This window comes from Amphiura filiformis, chromosome 2 (assembly GCF_039555335.1).
Source record: "Amphiura filiformis chromosome 2, Afil_fr2py, whole genome shotgun sequence".
NCBI lineage: Eukaryota > Metazoa > Echinodermata > Ophiuroidea > Amphilepidida > Amphiuridae > Amphiura > Amphiura filiformis.
Window position 1 is genome coordinate 40,397,965 of NC_092629.1, and position 21,033 is coordinate 40,418,997.

The following is a 21,033-nucleotide window of genomic DNA, read 5'->3' on the forward strand; positions in this document are numbered from 1 at the left end:
AAGGCCAATATCAAAAAAAAAAAAAAGTTTTTGGAATGGAGCCTCAGATTGAGCTAAAAACAAAATAAAATATTTTGGAAAGAATGTTTTTTGTTATGATGTACCTAACAAATATTGCCAAAAACTCACTTTTTGTGATTTTCTTCAAAATTGTTGTTTTTACCCCAAATCTGTATTTATATTAAGATTTATTGATGTCTTGCCTTCATAAAAATGTATACTTTTATATGTTTTATGCTTGAATAATTACAAAGTTATTGCACTTTTACTACATGCATGTCTGAGAGTACACAGCCCACCTTAATACCGACTTTGGTGGCAAAAAGCTGCAGACGTACCCTGCATATCGGCAGGCCCACAGTAATTTTCACATGCTTTTAGCACAAGGACCCACCTTCAAGCAATGCCTAAAATAATGGCAGATCTAGGACCTACTTCCTACTCAATTAATTTTATTTACCCGTCCTTTTCTCGTCCTTTTCCCCATTTCTCTTCTCTTCTTTCCTCTTTTTTTTGGAGTGCCACCGCACCCCCCTCCCCCGAATCTGCGCCTGTTCTAGGTTACCTTATTCGACCTAATTACCACCCTAGTTAGACATGTCCACATTGCTTATTATAGAGGGCGACATTCAATCCAAAAAGTTGTGTCCACAGTAACTCACAGTCAATGGCTTAACTGTGTAATCCACATAGGGAAATACAAAAATGTGAAATTTGGACACCAGAAACTTGACGACGTAGTCTAAAAAGTGCTGGTACTTTATCCTTGATACAGTTAAGTCAGCATGCAGTGAAAGTTAGATTTCATAAAATAAAATCGCCTTTGTGTAAAATGGATCATCGTGGTAAAAAATGGTGCATTACATGCTTTTTTGTACAGTAAGTCAGTGTAAGGCATTGTCAATGATGGGCGCAGAAAAGTGCAGTTTTTTAAAAACAGACATTTGCCCATAACTTCGCTAATTTTTGACCTACAGACATGGTTGACCCCTCATTTTTTAAGTTAAATAATCACCTTTTTAAACAAAATAATTTCAATGTGAAATATCCTACTTGAAAATTGTGTGAACATGCCTACCCTCCCAGAGTCAGAGAAATATTCACTAAAACAGTTAAAAAGTCATGAACAAATTGGTTAACCTTTTTGACCCCCCCTTTTATAAGGAGTAAAACTTTTTTGGTCCCTCTTTTTGTTTTGAAGACCTAAGACTTTTTGACCCCCCCAAGTATTTATGAACACTCCCTAAACATGCTAAAACAAAGCTTCCCGGATAAAGCAATACTGAAGTTAAGAAAAGTTTACTCACTTGTTTTAATACTTACATTAATTACACAATATACTTGCTTGTGAAACTTTAAAACCGATTAACAAAGAATATGTTGCTCATAAATAAAATAGTAGCCAAATGTTCATTCCGCTGCAAAACATCGAATTTTCCAGTTCATTTGGACTTGCACTTTCAGTTTCACACTTTCTTTTATTTGTACCACGGGCTGTCTCGATGAGGTGAACTACAAAGAGCCCGAATACAGCTGGAAACACTCAGTTGACCTCTATTTGACTGGATTTTGTTTGTATAATTTCAAGGCAAATATAGATGTTTTTGATCTAATTGGTACATGTTCAGCTACTATGTCGTTCAAGGCAGTAAGTAAATAACAGATTTAGCTTATAAGTCTTGGTGATCATCATCATTTTTGTCATCATCATGGTGTGTCACTCAGTATTTCATGGCATGCAATGTTAAATGAGTAAGCTTAAATATAAATCCATGAATCATTGACAAGCTTACATTAGCTCGAGATACTCTAGCTAAAATACAGGTTTACATTTACTAACTGGCATTATCTTGCTGTATTTCAGCTAGTGCGCCATATAGGTAGAGAAACCGTTTTTTAGCACAACAATTAAACAATACTGTTTACGTAAGACGAAGAAGAAACCCGCCCGGAACCCGCCCTACTACTCATTATTTCATTGATTTTGTCATACTTATTGCAATTTGCCATAACACATTACGTAATCAACACAAAGCTTTTGTGAGGACGTAGTGAGTGGATAAGAAACTGACAGCGGAGGATACAATGACACACCGATTTTTAGTTGTCAATCATGAATTGCTGCAACGTTTTAGTATTTTACTGCATGGCATTCCGCAAGCACCATGACAAATTATGCCGTATTTTTCCAAAGGTCATATCTCATATAAAGTAAGCTGAATGCGATCTGTACTTTTGTAACATTCCAATCGCTTTTGATCACCTATTATCGGCGAATTTGCTTGAAAACATGTGAGTTCATGTTGTGTTACAAACATAATTTTTTTTTTAGCATGGACACAAATGAAATTACGATGCAATAAGCCGGTTCGCAATTCCAGATTTCGGCATACTTGCAATGCATTATGGGAAAAAAATTGGAGATAAATACGAGGAGGCTACTGTACATTTTAAACAGTTTCTTTTGTACAGTAAATAATAGGGGAAAATCAGGACCACGTGTGACTGTTTGTAGTAAGCGTTTTCTAGCATTAAGCGATCTCGTATTAACGAGTTTCCACTGTATCATGAAGAAATAAAGACAAAATAATCGGCAAAATTCCAGTACAAGATGTTTTTATGCAAACGGCACAGTTTACCGCATTGGAAATGTACAGTAGCCTCCTCGTATTTATCTCCAATTTTATTTGGCGACTTTTGTTTCTGCACATGCGCAGTTGTAATTGCCAAAGGGCAAGAACAATGCAATTCGAATTCACTCGGTCGGACATCCGGGAACATTGTCCCCTTCGTCCCCTTCGTCCCCTTTGCACAAGCGCGCGCATACCAACCAGCTCGAGAAAGGGGAACTGCACATGCACACACTGGTTTTACAAGGCTACACTGTATTTCCCCTTTGTGATGTCAGCCCGACCAAGAGAATGCGCAGCAGATCTATAGAAATATTAAAGGCTGCCTGCTTTTAGGTACAATGTAGAATTGGCTTGTGTCTGGCTTACATCTTGCTTGAGCTTGAGAAGTCTAGCCATGAATTTGCCATGAATGAGCTTCATATTCGAGGCTAGAGACTGTTGCATTCAAATCTTGTCGGACTCGCTGAAGCATGACACTGTGTAACAGCAACATAGTTTAGAATAAGAAGAAAACAAAGCCGATCAAAACGTCAACAGGCAAATGATAGACTCGCTTGCCAGTCCTATACGCCGTGCCTATGTATAGGCCTATTTAGGACTGACTTACAATACGCCATTTTGGATGTCAATGGGAAATACACACTTAACGATTTATGCAGGTCAGAAATTTGAAAAAAAATCTTTAAAATGTCATCAATGTGTATAAAATTGGTACCCACCTTAGATCGTAAAAAATGATTACAAAAAAACCAACATACATGTAATTTGCAATCATTTATGGAGCAACGATTTCTTCATAACGACGGCTACGTATGGATGTGAATACACATTAAACACATACACAGCACTTGTTGGAACTCCTGGTCGGAGCCGGGGGTTTCAATTATTGGAACTGACTACGGACCCCTCAATTTAACTGAGCACTCTCTCCCTACAGTTAAAACTCTTGTCAGAGTAAAAAAAAAAAAGCGCAGTGATTTATAGTGCGCTACGCACAGGGCACAACGCCTAGACGTTAATCCACAAGCCTCAGCACACTTCACAGGTTGTCGCTGACCACTACGGCCCCACATCATTCCATAAACCATTTAACAACAAATCAGGGACTTTGCTGCTACAAGAGCGCATCACGCACACCCTAGACATTCCACAAATAGCCATCGCAACCAGGATCAGCTCCTCGAGTTTCGTATGGGTTACAACGAGACAATTAGTAGTAAGTTCCTTGTCCGGGGAATTTCAAGCTAACTCAATTTTCCACGAGAGCATACTAGGCACCACCAGGGTTCGAACCCGCAACCTCTCGCACCATAGTCGAACGCCTTAACGATTGAGCTAACTTGACTGAGTATTTTGGTGAAGTCCTATAGCTTGCCTTAGTTTACCAAAGTATAAGCCCAATCGGTATTGTAACTTCAGGTTTTTTAGAGCACTTTTGGTACACTTTGACCTCTGACATATCAAGAAAAATTGCTGTAATTAATATTAATTTAATCTGTTATTGTAATAATGTTATTGTAATAATGTTATCATTGAAAATATTTAAATAATTAATTTATTCAATAATCATATTTTTTGAGTTTGTTTTTATTCTTGTAAAACATTTTAGATTATATTTCCTGAATTTTCCCAATAGGTCATGGGGCAAAGTGTCCCAAAACTGCAAAAACTGTCCCACGATGCATTGCAAACTTCCAATGGCGATTTGGCTTATTAGTGTACTTTTACCCGTATGTTTTGGTGCATGGTATAAATTACCAATTTTTTCATTAATTTTTATTGCAGAGTACATCCACACTACCTACCAGCAAGGTAGCCACACCGCCTGCCAACAAGGTGTACACACCGCATACCAGTAAAGCCCCTGTAGTGAAGGAGTACACAGTCAAATTAGCCAGGTAAGACCAGAGTTGCCAAAAAATTTCAGGTCAAATTATCAAAAGTCACCCAATTTTTCTTAACCATTTGTTTCTATGGGCAGAAACTATTGGAAGTTGCAGGAGCCAATGTTGAAAAGTCACCCAATTTTTTTCTTAAAGCCATTGGTTTCTAATGGGACAGAAAATTGTCAAAAATCTTCAAAAGTTACCCAATTGAGCTACCAAATCGCAGGTTTGGCAACCCTGGGTAAGATATTTTAATATTTAAAACCCCACTGCAGGTACACCTGCTTTTCTTACAATGCCCCTGATCATTAGCATAGCAGAGTGGTTCCCCATGACTAAAATGAAAGAGAAAAGTGCCCCTTGACAAGAGAAAAGGAAGGCAAAAGAAAAGAGGCAAGGAGAATTTTAGGATTAATTCCTTCAGCCCTACTGACTAGTCTTACCTAGTCTTTGCTACAGACTGTATACCTTATACCATAAGGAGAGAAACTGTTGTATACCACAAACTTTTGGAAACCATAGCGGCTCGCTCGCTTCGGGATACTATGTCGCTTATACCCCCTTGATCGTGAGTGGGAAATGTGATGTGAAAGTAAAACATGACTCATTGTGGGGGGGGGGGGCCCTAACTTTAATAGCTTATATGATGTGGAGCAGCTAGAAATAGGGGTTTTGAATCACATTAAAGGTCCACGAATGGTTAATTCAATCACTGTTTTCATCCATGAAATTAATCACTTTAACAATGAAAATTTGCAATAGTAAGACAATGACTTTTGTTTTAGCCGAGTCTCATGCGGACTAGCCCAATTATGTAAATGTAAGAACTATTTTGATTTGTTACAAAGAGATATGGGAAGAATTGGTCTTTGTACCCATATGGCACCACCTTGCGTCAAACCTACAACTTCTTTACCATACTGTTACATGACTGCCCTCAGCAAAATTGATTGTTAATTAGCATTCCGTTTTGACCCAACCCTCTATTTTACTTCATTCTTTGCAGAGATATCAAGAAGAAATACAATGTGATGCAGTTCAACAGAGGAGATAAGATAGATTTCTCTAAAAGTACAAAGGTATTTAGAAAATAGTACAATCTTTGACGGCTTAGTTCAGTGACTTCCATCTAACAATCAGTCTCAACATTTGACCTTCCATTGTGAAGCATGAGATTTTTACCCAACATACTCAAAGGTCATTCTATAAGTGTAATGTACAAAGATATTGGGGTTGATGAACAGTGTCCTAACAGAAGGAGCCTTTTGAGGAGAGCATGAGCAATGCTCTCTCTTGCTCTCCTTAAATCTGATATAGGAGAGTGATTTTCAGCTCTCCTTAATTAACCATTCTCTCCTTATATTCTATTGTAAATGCTCTAAACAGCTCTCTTTGAAGGTTCCAGAAGAGCTATTTAATGCTCTCCTGCAAATTCCAAAAGACAGTCCACGAGGAGCATGTCTGAGAGCCAAGGAATTTCAATTGAATAAACACAGCTTTCAACAACTGTACACGATCCAATCATGCTCGTTTACCATGTATTTCAAACTAGAACGCGCATGCACGACCTTGGTTACAGTACTAAACCAATTATTGCATTATCAGGTTGGATTAAACTACGCTGTTACTCACCCACAGGCGCAGTGTACGCAAAATATCATCACGCTATGTCAGGTTGTGTTCATTCATTCAAGCAAAATTTCTACTGTAGGTATTCAATTTGAAAACAACACCCTGTGAAGATCCAATCATTCAAGATCCAACAATTTGCATCAAAAACATTGAATAAGGTGTAGAAAGAGTCCAACCAAAATGTCCCATATAGGTACTAAATTATGTAATTCTTAATAGATTTCAACATTTTCCCAGGGGTGGATCCACATGTGCATGACCCCTCCTAAAATTTCCCATAACATCGGAAATTATGCTCATATCCAGAAAAATATGCCAAATCAGCCCAACTTTAACAAATTAGAGCCTCTTTGCCTCCCCCTAATTGACAATCCTGGATCCTCCTCCTAGCTTTTGCTGGATTTAAACATAAAATGGATCATTCTTACACTAAGTTGATAGAGCCTCTCATCTAGGCCTCAAAATCAAATTGTTGTTATATTTTGTGGGTTACATTTATCGCCCCTGTAATTTAACTTTTAGGGCTACTGTTGAGATTCTGGTAAGGGTGGGATACTCATATCCCCATCTATTTTGAGCCACAAGCCTCAAAATAGTTTCCTTCAGGGGTATATTCTATTAAATATTGTCCCCATATTATGATTTAATTTTTGAGGGTTATTTGGGGATTTTCCAGGGGTGTCCTTAGTCCCTAAGCCTGTGATTTTCTGGTAATTCTGTGCCCGGGTCAGCTAGGTACCTGGGGTACAAGTATCACCAGGGGTCAAGTCAAAGTGGAGTGCAAAATTTGCACTTATTTTTTGATCTCAAACAGTTGTGAGTATGTAGCAATGGTATTTGTTGAAAATATATACTTGCAAAATATTTAATGTAAACAGGTTAAAGAACAGCTCTTTCATTACATTGAACTCTGGCCTCATTGTAATTGGAATTTGGCAACTTATAGACTACAGGGACCAAGTTTATCAACTCACTATGATGCCATTCAAATTTGCAACTTTTTAAGCAAACTACATATAGTTCATGGCAAGGCTTGTAAATATATTAAATAATGTCATTTGGGTATCGAGCTCCTGGTTTTTGTACCCGGGTAGCACAATTTTTGAACAGGACTCGATTTTGCGGGTATTACTAACCCCTGCCCCTGACCCCTGTCTATTTTGAGCCCTGCAGTCTCATCCATATCCATATTTTATATTCCATTCCAGGTTTATATGGACAGAGAGAATAATATGCGTGAATTTAAATCTTTCGCTGATGAGGACATGCCGACAGTAGGAGCAGGGAGTGAATTTGGTAGGGAGAGGAGAGAGGAAGCTAGACGGAAAAAATACGGAATCATCTCAAAAAAATACAAGCCAGATGATCAACCATGGTTGCTAAAAGTCCCAGGAAAACCAGAGAAAAAGTAAGCGAGGGAATAAAATTGGAATAACGTAGGGGGAAATGGTGTATCCTTCATATTAGCCTACACAAAATAAGCCTATTGCCAAAACAGCATTGAGGGATTATGCAGCTTATTCCATCAGCTGTTAATTCCCAAGATGATGGTGGATACTCATCTAGTGATGTACAAGACTCGGCAGCCTTAATGACATCAAAAGAAATCTTTCAAAAGAACATTTTTCAAAAATTAAGAAAAAAAAAATGAAAAATTATAATAATTTGGTAGGTTTTTTTCTTTTGTATCCCCAAAGTTTGCATTTACAATAGCCTAAATTAAAATGCTTTTTTTTTATCATATCTATCATTAGTGTAGACCAAAGTCCTGAAGACCTGAAGAAGTCAGAATCACACCTGACGACAGCTCAACACCCTTAACGTCATCAAGAGAAATCTTTCAAAAGAAATTTCTGCTGAAATTTTGTTTGTGATTTCTTTTCATTCTAGGTACCGTGGCAAAAAGGCTGGCTTAATTACAGAAAATGCTAACTATTACCTATTCACACAACAATCAGACGGGACATTCCATGCTATACCGGTAGACTCATGGTATATATTCCAACAAAATATAAAGCATGCTACATTGAATGCAGAGGAGGCTGAGGAGGAGTTTACCAGGTAAGGTTTAGACTCTTAGTGCATACTTCAAGTGTTGATAAACATATTGTATTAAATGTAGAGAGACTGAGGAGGAGTTTACCATAAGGCCTAGACTCCTGTACATGTACAAACCATTCCACGCTATAGTGGTTGATTCCTGGTGTACCGCCACGTTCAGAAACTCAATCATCATGACACTCATTAACAAATTGTGAGTATAATTGACAGATGATGTCAGAGGCAGACTGGTCTTTTTAATTCGGTAATAACAAGCTAAAATCCAGGAGCTTTGGGGGTGCTGCCCCCTCGACTCCCATAAGGGTCCCTAACTTGAAGACGGGCCCCTGAAGCCCCCCAAATTACGGCTCAGTTGCTCCCTAAAAAATAAAACCTCCCTATTTCCAATTCTCAAATATTGCCATCTCTGACATATGCTTGTAGACGGAAATCTATGGTATTTCAAATCAAACTAGCACTTTTCTTCATGTTTGACTTTTTATTTGTTTTTCAGGAGAGACAGATCCTTCAATTACTTTAGTCTCATGGTGCAAAAACGATTAAAGGACACAGGTGATGAGGGCGCCGCTGCAGAGGAAGAGGAGAAAAAGAAGACGAAAGTAAAGACAAAATCACTGGTGAGCTTTAAAACTGCCAAAGTTATATTTTCCCCTTTTTTTTTTGTTCTTGACAGAGAAGATATCATACCCTTCCCAGAATCCTTTGCGACATGATATATCACCCCATTTCATCAAATGCTACACTTCCATTACTTCCCTTTGTTTTCAATTAAAAGAGTTAATATCAACATTACATCAATTTTATCATTTTTTTTCCTGCAGACGATTTTAGAAGATGATGATTATCGCGACTTAATGTCATCAGATGATAGCTCAGAAGATAGCGACGCAGGATCAAAAGGTGAGACCAAAAAAAATCAGTCACAGTCATTTTGGAATTGGGCAGATTTTAAAATCCAATGCACAATGGTAATTATGTGTTGATTTTTTCCCTGGTTCGAAGTTTTAGTAGAGATATGCGCAAAACTTTCAAAATTTACATTTTCATACATTTGATGAAATATTTTTGCCTAATTTAAAGTGTTAATCATGCAATTCTTCCAACAAATTCTTATAAAACAAATTTTTGCTGATACATTTGTGCTACTATTATAAAAAACAAGGGGGTATTTCTAGGATACAAATGCTTACTGTTTTAAATCGAACACACACAGCTTTGAGACATAAAATTTTTTAAACATTGTATAGTTCAATGTTTTGTAATTATGAGAAATGCAGCAGCATTTTTACGTAGTGTCTGTAACCACTATCGGGCTATTATAGTTGAAATCCACACCCCCTATGGAAGACATGATCGTTATCTTCCACACAGAGGGTATATATTTCAAATGGAGTCACCCATACATGTATAGGTAATCCCATTTGAAATTTAACACTCACTGTGCAGGGAGTATAAATATTCACATTAAGTATAAGATAAGAACTCAAAATCTATGCATCAAATTTTAAAAACTGAAATAGCAAAAAAAAAAAAAAACCACAGGTTTGTGCTGCAGATTTTGATGCCTCATTTGTGATGATAGCCCAAAATCTGTTGCCATGGTGAGCCTTAGAATGAAAAAGATGAAGAATCAAAAGTTGCACCTAGAAAATGTTGCATTTGTTGCTAGACTGCCTGGACCTGCCTGTCACAGGTCCCCGTGGGTCATCCTTGACCATTCTAGAGAATGTAATGGTGCACTGACCTGAGTAGCTGTTTAATGCAACTTTTGAAAATCTATCGTTTTTTCATTCAAGGAGTTGCCAAGGCGACAAATTTTGAGCTATCCAGATAAGTAAGGTGTCAAAATGTGCAAGTTTATTTGATTTATAATTAGCGAAAATTATTCAGTTTTGGTCACTGCACACAACTTACGTTTGCATAAATTCACATAAGCACGCACCAGTCACATAATATGCAATACATTACTAGAATAAGTGCTGTACCCAACTGCGTGCATGTCACGCTTTATCAACTCCCGATGTTATGAGTCTTTTTTCACCAATTTTAAGCCTAACAAACTATAAACTGAGCTTGTTTTTGCTATTTCAGTTTTTTAAATTTGATGCATAGATTTTGAGTTATTATCTCGTAATAAAGGTGGTAATTACTTTTTGTGACGTTTTATATACATTATTATATAGGCAAGAAAAAGAAGAAAACTAAGAAGAAAGGTAAAGCACCAGCGAGACCAAAAAGAAAGATTCAGGTTCAGAAGCAGAAGAAGAGAGCGATACCGGTGATTTTGAAGGCAGGGAATTTGATTATCTGTCAGAAATGTCAAGGTCGGTATAAACTAACGAGATTAGACAAAAAGAGTACCAACTCTGCCATGTTTTCAGAGATGCCAGTTTCCCAAATTTATTAGGGTTCCCGAATTTTTATATATTCCAAAAAATTTTGTTTGTATTATTTCATCTGCATGTTTGTGTATAGATCAAAAAGGGAAAAATAATGTACTTCCGGACAGGTTTGCCATGCACCTGGTAAAGTTTGATTTAAAATGTGTTTGTTTGCACAAGTGTCATGTATTGTGGCAATTGATGTCAGGCTTTCACAGATAAATGCAAGAATGCCCTATTTTGGTCACCATGTTTGACAAACCAATATGGCAAATTTACCATATCGGTAAGTACAGGCCAATTAGGTTTAATCAGGCCCACAGCACTCTGTATAAACTGCCTATACCAATTTGCAGTATGTCAAATAAGACTAAATCCCCCTAATTCTTGATACTCACGATAAAAGTCACTGGTGATGTCTACAGCTTGCCATCGCATGATCCTGACATAATGAACAGGAAAATAGACCTTTTCAAATCAAAGTTTTCTGAAGACAGCTGCTGTTTGTATATGGATGATCCAGTTTGTAATTACTGGTCATAAGCTAACACAAATGCAACAATTTAGCCTGAACACAAATCTGTATGAAAGACACAGCCAAACATGTGATATGTCTTGTGTAAGAGATTGATGTTACCCCTGTGACGTCATTCTTTGTCAAAATTATTTGTAGGCCGCCTGAAAAATAAGGAACATTTGCCCCATTCATTCCATTACTGTCATATTGTAAAGTGCCAAATAGCGGAGGTGTTCAATATGTTAGGAAATATTTTACTTGATGACCCCATGTTGACATTGGCTAAATAAGCTTTATTTTCCCTCTAAAGGGTACAGTGATTCGTGACATTTCTTGTCCGCCATTTTGACCGCTAACTTACTGAATAAATAACACTAACTGCATCTGGTTTTCCGAACATTTTTTGTCTTGATTTGAAATGGCCTATTAAATTGTGACTATTTCCAAACATGTAAAACAATAGGTTGTGTCTCCTTTCCCTAAAAATGAAATATAATTATTGAATTATATATTTTTTTGTGTACAGCGATGAAGAAGCAGAAGAAATCAAGACGGACATCAAAGGTTTGGATGAAGAAATGAAGAACATGGAGGACGAAGAAGAGGAAGAAGCAGAGGAAGGAGAGAATAAAGAGGAGGAGGAGAAGAAGAAGGAAGAAGGAGGAGAGGCTAATAAGGAAGGAGACAAGCCTGGCAGTAAAAGTAAGCATGTTTCAAGTTACCTATCCTTGGTGCATGACTTTGGGAAGCAGACTTTAACCCTAACACCTAGCCTTGCTGCTTTTAGGCCTCAAACCTATCTGCAGACTTTAACCCTAACACCTAGCCTTGCTGCTTTTAGGCCTCAAACCTATCTGCAGACTTTAACCCTACCACTTAGCCTTGCTGCTTTTAGGCCTCAAAATTATCTGCAGACTTTAACCCTAACACATAGCCTTGCTGCTTTTAGGCCTCAAACCTATCTGCAGACTTTAACCCTAACACCTAGCCTTGCTGCTTTTAGGCCTCAAACCTATCTGCAGACTTTAACCCTAACACCTAGCCTTGCTGCTTTTAGGCCTCAAACATATCTACAGACTTTAACCCTAACACCTAGCCTTGCTGCTTTTAGGCCTCAAACCTATCTGCAGACTTTAACCCTAACACCTAGCCTTGCTGCTTTTAGGCCTCAAACCTATCTGCAGACTTTAACCCTAACACCTAGCCTTGCTGCATTTAGGCCTCAAACCTATCTGCTTTTGTGGCCAAGGGAAGGGGAAGAAGGATGGAAGAAAGAAAGAATATGAAGGGAAAATTGTATTTTTTCCCCATCTCTGTGCAGTTTTGAACCCTCGGCTGTGGAACACAAGACAAGGATTCAGCAAGGTTATGGTTAAAGGAAGTTCCATTCTTTGTATGTTTCTGTGCTGGTGTGTATTATCTGTATAGGGTGTGCAGGGGGTGTATGTGTGTGGTGATTATATGAACGTGTGTGATAAAACATTTTTTAGTCATCATTTGCACATGTGCTGACACAACAAGTTACTGAAGGTCTATGACACAGATCGGGCAGTTTTGTTGAAAATCCCAAATAGGTATTCTACATTTGGTGATATTTGTTTGATTCTTACCAGTTGTATTTGTTTATTGTTGTTGCAGATGCAAGTGATTCCAGTGGATCAGATTCTGGAGATAGTGATATTGACGATACCAAAATACAATCATCTATTTTTATGCAGGTAATGGGCTATCCCAGTTGAAATACATTACACCCTATGGAAGACTTAACCTTAATCTTCAACATAGGGGGTGTAGATTTCAAATTGAGTCACCCTCTCAGGTAACCCCATTTGAAATTCACACTCCCTGTGGGAAGATTAAGGTCATGTCTTCCATAGGGGGTATAAGGATTTCAAATGGAATAGCCCAATGGAGGGGCTCATTAACTGCACACTATGCAGTAGTTCTAGGCTCGATTCCAGGGAATGGTCAAGGTCCAATGCCCTTTAACCTTTTTTCCTGAACTTATCATGAGTCAGAGGTAGTGTGTTATGAATTGGTCGAATCATGGTATCCTGTGACTATTAATGAACTCTGGTGAAAATTGTTGTGGTTATTTTGAAGCGGACTTGACGAAGAATTCAAATATCACAGTTACACTTTTGTAGGTCTTGAGTTATGATGTAAAGAGTGTCAAAATGAAACATCTTCATTAAACAACATAGAGCTCAAGATCGAATCACAATACACTATGCAATTTTTGAAAGTGCATGTTTTGCATTCCATACCCATTCAAATTTTCAAGGTGCAACTTTACATTAATCTCATAATCTAGACGAAATGAAAATTTATTTTTTGGAGTTGAACGACCTTGACTACTCCGACACACGGTAACCTTTTTTTTTCCAAACCTCCAAAGTTGCAATGGGCTATTCCAATTAAATTTCACACTACCCCTTTGGAAGCTTTTGGAAATATTTTCCTCAAGGGGAGTATGAATTTCAAATGGAATGAACATGTAAGGTAGCTCTTTGAATTTCATACAAATCTTCCACAGAGGGATGGTGAGTTTTAAATGGAGCTGCATAATGTGTTCATTCCATTTGAAATTCATACTCCCTCTATGGACGATATTTCCAAAATCTTCCACAGGGGTAGTGTGAATTTTCAATGGAATAGCCCAATCTGGTATACTATTCGTTACTTCTCTCTAGTCCGAAGAGTCACTAGTCTGAAGGTTCTCTAGTCTGAAGGTTCTCTAGTCCGAAAACCAAATTAAGTTCGCTAATCCGAATGTTCTCTAGTCCGAATATAAAATAAGGGTTAGGGTTAGTGTTTAGGGTTAGCGAGCCGTATTCTATATTCGGACTAGAGAACCTTATTTATTATTCGGACTAGCGAACATTCGGACTAGCGAACCCTCGGACTAGAGAACCCGATATTCGGACTTGTAAACCTTTCGGAATTCTGACTAGCGAATGGTAAATTTACGTGTTTGGACTAGCGAACCTTCGGATTATGGAGCCTTCAGACTAGGAAACCTTCGGACTAGAGAGTTCCCATAATTTTAACTATTTACTTTTCTGTTACAGAAAAAGAATACAGCAAAGAAACCTCAGTCATCACAGAAATCGTCATCCAAGAGTTCAAGTAGGGGAGGGAGCCGTCCCAGTACACCAATCACAGGCAGTGAAAATGGCGCTAAACCTAGTACAGATAATACATTATCAGGTGCGGCTGTCAAATTAGAAATACCAGGACCAGGAGGTAAGATTAAAAATTTGTTTTGTTTCTTCACAGAAACATATTGAGGGCTCAGAAACACAAGGACTCATGTCCAAGTTTTTTCAAAAATTGGATTTTGGTTTCAAAATTTCCAGAATTAAATTTTTTTCCAGTAACACAAAGCCATATCTCCATAATCCATCTTTTACAAAGTTGTAAGCCAGTGTAACAAGTTCTCTTTATGTTGTTACATATTATGACCAATTCTTCAATCATCAAAACTGAACTTTTGCTTGGCCATCCAGGTTCCCTACAGGAATAGCAGCAGAAGCTTACTTGGCTAGCAATAAATAAGAATCCCTTGTTACTTTCTGAGCAAAAATCTGTATTTTGAAAATAGCCTGTGTCTCTGCACTAAATATGAACACACAAAGAAAGGTTGGAAATCAAACAGTTATGCCGGTCACAATTTATGCCGGGGGAATGGGGGATTATCAAATTAGTTTTTATCAAACAATTGCATTCCCCCGTTCACTTCCGTTCAAAATTTCCATGTTCCCCACTATTTTTTTTCTCCATTTAAAATTTTCCTTCCCCTCTTTTTCCTCAAAAAATTTTTGAATTCCCCCTCTTGCTCACCAAAATATAATGACCGCTCCCTTAGCACTTGCTATTTGAAGATTAACAAAAATGAGCTGTTGAAATAGGCATGTCTATTGTGATGAAGAATTATTTTTGTTTATTTATGTTCTGCAGGAAGCTTGAAGAGACCTGGATCTGCAGAGCCCCGCCCATCCAAGAAAGCCAGAACGGACAGCCCAGTACCATCAGGATCAAAAACACCTACTACACCGTAAGTATAAGCTTACTGATTCCGAGCCACTCAGGACAAAAATAGGCAATTGTGACAATGGGCTATTCAAATTGAAATCTATACAACCCATATGGAAGAAATTAATCTTCCGCACAGGGAGTATGAATTTCAAATGGGGTTATCTGAATGGTGACTCCATTTGAAATCTATGCTTCATGTGTAGGAGATTTAGGTCATGTCTTCCATAGGGGATTAGGGGTGTTTGAATTTCAACTTGAATAGCCCAAAAGCTGTACTCCATAAGCAGTCATGATGCATGCAGCATTTCAGGCCATTTATTTTGGGTCTATATCTGCTTGCCTTTTTGACCTTAGGGCAGACTTGTAGTATGAGTACTTTTTCTGAGTACGAGTACTTGGCCATGAGTACGAGTACAGTAAAATTATAACGTATGAGTACGAGTACTTGGCCATGAGTACGAGTACGAGTACAGTAAAATTATAACGTATGAGTATGAGTACTTAGGCATGAGTACAAGTACGAGTACGAGTATTGATGCATGAGTACGAGTACTTAGGTATGAGTAGGAACACGAGTACAATTACAAGCGGAACACAATGAGTTCATAATCAATGATCAAGAAAACGATTATTGATTTTCAGCAGATATCTTTAAAAGTCAAGTGTAAAATGACAAGTTGCAATTTAAGACATCAGGGAGATTTAAAATAGTGTAACATAAATTATAAGACCAAGTAAAAATAGGCGTATATATAAATGTTTCTTGTCCAGGCCTTTTTTCAGAAAGGATGAGGGAGGGATTTACTATTTATGTTGAATTTCCGATACCAGATATATTACCGATCTTGTGAAAGAGGAGGGGGCCTTGAATGTATTAATTCCCATTTCTATTATAGTCGGGGGTCAAGTAGGCAGTAGTGCAAAATGGGTTTGAAAGTGACAACCAGTATACTTCAGAACACTTTTTACAATAAAAATTATTTGTGCAACAGAGTTATTAAGCAAAAATAAAAAAAAACATAAACAAAAAAAATTGTCAAGAATTGTCCAAAAAGGAGGTGGGCGGGTAGGAGAACCATTTATGTATTTTATTTTACTTATGCTCAAGGGGGATTAAAGAAAGAAATAATTTTACGTTTTTCAAAACAAAAACAGCATATCCAAAATTTTGATAATAATACAATTTTGATAATGACATATTAGACATTTACTAGTACAATATTGCTTGGTAACAATGGGGTAACAATCAACAACAATAAATAATAGTATTAATTATTTATTTATCATATAATCAGTATTATCTCAATAAGACAGTTAACATAGTAATAATCTCATTTATTTATTTTGCTGATGACTGATGACCCAACAATTTGAGACAACAGATTTAGAAAATACAATTTGAAAACAAACAAAAAATGTCTTACTCTCAGAATCCATGAAAACATTCTGTGCTCAACATTATACATACACATTGTACATGTAGGCCTATGTGTAGACCTGTAAATATAACTTTGTGCACATCATGACTTACAAGTGCAATATACATGTACCTGCAGTAGGGCCTGAATGGGCAAGACAAGAAAATACAGTCAGATCTTATGTGATAATTTGATAGTAACAACTTACAGGAAAACTATCATGAGTATTTTCTACGAGTACAAGTATTTTTTCATGAGTACGAGTAGATTGGCATGAGTATGAGTACGAGTTCCAAAATTCCAAGCCATGAGTACAAGTACGAGTACTTGGTCATGAGTACTGAGTACGAGTATTGATGCACAAGTACTGAGTACCAAAAGTACTTGTTCTCGAGTACGAGTATTGTACTCGAGTACTACAAGTCCGCTTTTTTGGTTGACCTCAGTCGGAATGGGGATATGAATCGTCTCTACTGTACAAGCTCCACTCCATTTGTGGAAGATGTTAGTGAAGCCAAAATACAGGGGGAGTATGGGTTTTAAAATGGGTTTTAAAATGATTAACCTGGACCAAAGGTTGTATAGATTTCAACTGGAATAACCCAATACAATGACTGGGGGTCATAATTAGAGTACACATGTTTATTGTTTTCTTCATTTTATTTCTTTTCTTTATTTTTGTGTTACAGGGAGGTGGGTTTAACAGAAGATGTCGTGAGAAGATACTTGATGAGGAAACCTATGACAACCAAAGACTTGTTATATAAATTAAATCCAAAGAAAACGGGTCTCACCTCTGAGGAGGTCGTCAGACGGGTCACCATGATTTTACGCAAACTGAATCCAGAGCAGAGAAAAATTAAGGACAAAATGTATTGGCATATTAAAGATGACAGTAAACCTGCTAGCCGATAACACAAAACCCCAATCCACTTGCATGAAACTAGTCTCTCCTCAGAGGAGGACGTCAAAAGAGTGACCATGATTTTACATAAATTGAACCCAGAGAAGAGAAACATAACGGATGAAATGTATTGGCATAGTGGATGGAAACATACCCATGTTTAGGGATTTTTTTCCATAAAAATGTGGCTGATTTGACAGTTTTTGACCATTTTTTCTCAAACCGGTGTCCATATTTAGGGATTTTTTTTGTTAGAAAACTGACCCAATAAAATGTCACATCCCCGTATACATGTACCTTATATAGTGAGTACCCCCGGCTTTTTTAACTTACATAAAGGATAGGCCTAGAACTGGTTCCAGTACCTTCGGGGGCACAGCCACGGCTGGGAAGTGGCATTCAAGCATGCATTCAAAGAACTTGGAGGATTTGTAATGTCAGAGAGGGGCAGATGGCCTGTCACAGTCCATACTCTCTACTAAAATGGTTTTTGTTCAATTTGGTCTAGCTACACTCATCATAATGCCTGTCAATAGACCCCCTTTTTGAGGCATCTGCCACTCAATGACCCCCCTTTTTCATCTGCTTACACCCAATGACCCCCAATTTTCAAGTCTGTCACCCAATGACCCCCATTTTTCATCAGCTTTACACCAAAATGCTTGCACGTTTCGCACACATTTAGAACAAATTTAACATGTCAATTTCACAAAGTTTTGCACATTTTTACACAGAAAGTTTTTCACGGTCAATGACACCCACTTTACAGCGTTTCATCAGTGAATGACCCGCATTTTCTTGGACCCCTCACTGAATGACCCCCTTTTTTTCGACAAAAATCGGCACCGATAGACCTCTAGTTTTGTATTCTGGTAGGCACAAGTACGTCACTTTACTTTCATATTCAAGTGCCCCCTCCACCCTAGCTCGGGCTAAAACTGTTGAATTTGGTTGAAATCAACATCTTTCTCAAGCAGGATTCAATTGCATTGGATCACTGAGTAAAGTGGATATATGGTATGGGAAATAATTGTGCACAATGTATCGTGTATGTGGTGTGATCAAGCAAAATCTGTAGGGCATATTCAATTTCTATTTTTCTACTTTGATGTATAAAGCATATTGTAAAGCTACATTTTGCAGAAACTACATTGAAATTGGACAATTTGTTCCAAAGGTATGAGCATTTGGGAGGGTTTCCAAAACAGTAGGAAAATATAGAGAAGAATGTATTTCCTTTGCTTGAATGATGACTATATCTCAAAATCAGTATTTCCGATTTCTGACTGATTTTGCTTGATCACATCACATATGACATGATCAAGAGAAATGAGTTTAATGTTGCTCATATTGATTTAAACAGGTGATACATTCATATGTTTTGCTTTGTTTTAGGGAGCGATCGTTATTTACGACAGGCAGGGAATGGGCATTTTGAGGGGGGAACCCGAAATTGTTTTGGGATCTTGAGGGGGGAATGCAAAATTTTTTGTTGAATCAGGAGGGGGGATTGTTAAATTTTAAATGGAGAAATTAGGGAAAACAAGGGGGGAATCCGACAAGTTTGAGTGGACGTGAGGGGGGAACGCAAATTTGTTTGTCAATATTTTTCCCAAAATGCCCATTCCCCCCTGCCATAAATAACAATTGGTCCCTTAAAAGTTGAAGAACAATCATAACTATGTAACCCAGAAGTCCCATTTTTACGGGGTTTGGACCATTAGAATCTCTTTAGCATTGTTTAAGTGTGAATAATGAACAAAAATTAAAACGATAAATTGTTGATTCCTGTTGATCGTGTGGTATCCATATCAGGCAAAGTCAAAGGTCAAGTCTGGCATGACACTGTCACATGATGAGTTTCCATTACCATGCTGACACTTGACCCTAAGTTATTATATCAAACAAAGTCATTCTAAAATAATTTTATAAGATGTTGTAAGATGGAGTTACAATAATTAGTCCATTAAACTTTTGAACAAAAACCTCATTGTATTTTTTTCTAGTTTTGTATTCATATAAATAGACCCACTACATGGGATATGGGAGTAGTCTATAGACTCACTCATTGACGGGGTGCATACCATATTGTTCCTAATAAACACCCTCCATATTGATGTAAAAATGATTGAAATGAAGAAATTTCATGCCATATCATGTTAGTAAGCTTAAATTAGGCATTTACTGCAAGCAATGGTGGCATCTGGAATTTTTTCAGGTGGGGAGGCATTGGAGGGGGAAAAGTGAATTTCAAGGGGGGGGGGGGCAAAATTGACAAATGTCATGTTAAATTGCAGCAAAAAGTTTTTGTAATGGGTTTTTAAGGCTGACAAGCCCTTAAAAGTTGGGGGAAAGTGGGGGGATATTTGTTTTGGAAAATGCTCCCCCTAGTGCCGCCAATGACTGTATGTCCGCTATCATGATATTGCATCAACTTCCATCCAGTTCATTGCCAGAATGTTTATTTAAGGTTAGCCGAGAGTTTTTCATGCGCTTGATTTCAGAGGGCGTAAGTTCATAACAGAAACAGCCATGCAGAAAATGAACAAGCGTACTGGGACGTAGGCCTACTTTACAATAGAATATTGATCCACGGTCAAGACATGAAACTTGGCTTAGCTCGTGCCCGGAGCTCGTGAGTCGGGGCGGGCGGGGTGTCATGAGGGGCGGCATGCGGGTCGGATGCCGAGGGAGGGCACAAGCCGCTTCGGCAATTTTCATAAGGATTTTATAAATTTTAAATATAACATCAACAACAGTATCAAAAAGCAATTATTTGCAAATCGAATTTGGGAAGAATATTCAAAAAGACAGACTTAGCAGGCCTACAAATTTCTGAATTATATAAAGTGAAAAACAATCAATCACGATTCACTGCAGTCAGCGAATCAATCAAATAAAACTAAAAAGAAAGGAGCAAGAAAGAATAAAGAAATAGTGAAAAAGAGAAAGAAAGAGAGAGAGAGAAAAAGAAAAAGAACGACAAAGAAAGGAAGAAAGAGAGAAAGAAATTTAAAAAAAATGAAAAAAGAAAAAGAGAAAGAAAAGAGGAAAGAAAGAAAGTAAAAATGAGAAAAGAGAAAAAAAAGGAAAGAAAATTCAGCCACACGGGGACTCGAACCCACAAAAATTGTTCATAACAGATTCCCAGTCCAACGCCTCTATCCACTCGACCATACATCAGCTTACGAAATTTCTTGTTCTCGAAGCGGATATGTAACTATTGATGCAAATACTTAATGATTACAATCACGTCCGCACAATGGCTCTTAGAATAAACACGCATGTCGGCGCTGAAATTTTGAACGAAGTGATGGAGGAAAAACCTCGCTTTTGGCAATACTAGCTTCAATTTGGAGTGAAAATCAAATGGGATAGCAATTGGCAGAATGTTGAGAAATAATGTAGGTATTCAGATGTCTAAATTAACGCCCGTTATCAAGATATCGATAATTTCACAAAACAGTTTTTTCTCAGACAAGATTCTCGAAAATGTTCCCCAAAAACGGGCTTTTTAAATTTAATCGGTACTGTATTTGGTTCTTCCCCATGGCAACATTATT

The 21,033-nt window shown here is 37.6% G+C and overlaps 1 protein-coding gene across 1 annotated transcript; it reads left to right on the forward strand.

The window, feature by feature from the left end:
• The first annotated feature begins 1,498 nt into the window (after positions 1 to 1,498).
• Positions 1,499 to 17,781, forward strand: LOC140146215 (general transcription factor IIF subunit 1-like). Its single transcript, XM_072167998.1, is given in 13 exon segments — positions 1,499 to 1,648; positions 4,419 to 4,531; positions 5,526 to 5,598; positions 7,360 to 7,559; positions 8,042 to 8,212; positions 8,706 to 8,829; positions 9,034 to 9,137; positions 10,426 to 10,536; positions 11,637 to 11,812; positions 12,749 to 12,828; positions 14,182 to 14,356; positions 15,071 to 15,167; positions 17,256 to 17,781. Coding segments are annotated over 13 exon segments (1,665 nt in total). The 5' UTR covers positions 1,499 to 1,633; the 3' UTR covers positions 17,482 to 17,781.
• The last annotated feature ends 3,252 nt before the right edge of the window (positions 17,782 to 21,033 follow it).